A 1,700-nucleotide genomic window follows, 5' to 3' on the forward strand; every position below is an offset into this window, starting at 1 on the left:
TTTCCTGCATTACGTACTACATATGCCAGTTCTTCATATAACAGATATATTATATATTATCTATTTAATCAGCGAGCGTAATATATATATATATACATATATATGTATATTTCCAATACTGTAATTTAATATTACAAAATATTAAACAATAATCAGTGGTAATGGATAAATATGTGAATAACAAATTGTCAATCTATAATTATACAATAATTTCATAGATTTATTCGTCTCTATTTTTTTAAAATGTTTTACTAAATGTACTACTACAGATATTAATTAAATCATATAATGAGAAATATATTTAAATGTACATTTATGTATAAAAACAATGTGTACAGATTTTTTTATCAGTTTTGTATACCTAATTAATATAAAGTTAAAATAGAAGTAACCCATTTTTGCTATTTCTTTGTATTGTTTATTTATATTTATGTTGTAGAGAAATAAGAATTTTTAAAACCCGTAAAATGATAAACGTAGCTAAAATTATAAAATTTGAATAATTTTTTTAAGTCTTTAAGTCTTTAGTTGTTTCTTTCAACAAAATTGCGACTTCACATAATTACGCATTCAACAAAGAATGTAAATAATTTATCGATAATATTGACTTAATGCTATGGCATAAACTAAGTACTTTTTTCAATGAATGCATATAACAATCGGGTGGTACTAATCAAATCAAAATTAAAAAAAAAAATTAAGAACACCTCGTTTGAGATCCGTTTGAGCATAATTTATGCGTCTGACTTTGTTCTATTTTTAAAATAACATCTTGTACCCATAAAATATGCTTGGATACTTCTGTATATAAGGAATATAAGTTGTTGTCACAATGATAAGTCTCACCCTTTCGTATCGTACCGAGAGAAACGCTAACAATACCTCGAAGATACCACAAACCATCAGTTTTAAAAACTAATCCACTGCCACTGTCACCGTCACAAACAGAAGAACCTGAAACATAAAATGCTTGTGTAAGTTATTTTTTATTTTTCGCATCTTTGTACAGAACAATTACATTTTAAATTGCCTTTTCCTTATTTTCTCTCATAATTTCTGTGCAAATAAAATAATTTCTTTTATAAATATGTTTCTGATAAATTTAATAAAAAAGTGCAACACGTTGTGCTAATTAATGCCACATAATTCGTCATTTACTAACCATTTGTGTAGCCTGCGCAAAACTTATCATTAGTGATAAATTGTTCCGTACTAGCATTTTGGCTAGCGAATTTGCATTGACTGACCGAAATTATAGGCACGGTCAGAGCCTGTAAGATTGCACTAGAGTCACCGAATGCGGTTCTACCGAATCCCGCTACCTTTCCGTAAGAGCCCGGCTCCAATACATTTCTATCGCTTGAAGTTTCTATACATACGGGAATCAACCAAGTTGACAATACAAACGGTGTGACAAGTTCTAATATCGCGATATCCCAGAGGTAATTTCCTATAAGTCCTAGATAATTATATCCGATGTAAATATGTTTTACCTGCAAGAAGGCACGTATGTAAACATTTATGATTGAAATATTCTGTATAAATTAATTTACATTGGAAATATACACTAGCACACCTGATTCCTTTTAACGAGGTTTGGATTATGAAAGGAATAATCGTAATCGCGAAAAACGTTTCCCGTTAATATATAAATTTGACTAGCGTCAATTAGCTGCCTAGTGTTCTCATCAAATACACAA

At 29.1% G+C, this 1,700-nt stretch overlaps 1 protein-coding gene across 1 annotated transcript in view; it reads right to left on the bottom strand.

The window, feature by feature from the left end:
- Window positions 1–316: 316 nt before the first annotated feature.
- LOC105459723 (limulus clotting factor C-like) overlaps window positions 317–1,700 on the bottom strand; it is a 10,459-nt gene continuing 9,075 nt past the window's right edge. Inside the window, exons 6-8 of the mRNA XM_011705961.1 lie at window positions 1,577–1,693; window positions 1,163–1,493; window positions 317–954 (exon numbers count right to left, since the gene is read on the bottom strand). Of these exons, the coding sequence (XP_011704263.1) occupies window positions 698–954; window positions 1,163–1,493; window positions 1,577–1,693 (705 nt within the window). The 3' untranslated portion in view covers window positions 317–697. The remainder of the gene's footprint in view (window positions 955–1,162; window positions 1,494–1,576; window positions 1,694–1,700) is intronic.

The sequence above is a fragment of the Wasmannia auropunctata genome, unplaced genomic scaffold, assembly GCF_000956235.1.
Source record: "Wasmannia auropunctata unplaced genomic scaffold, wasmannia.A_1.0 LD334119.1, whole genome shotgun sequence".
Taxonomy (NCBI): Eukaryota; Metazoa; Arthropoda; class Insecta; order Hymenoptera; family Formicidae; genus Wasmannia; species Wasmannia auropunctata.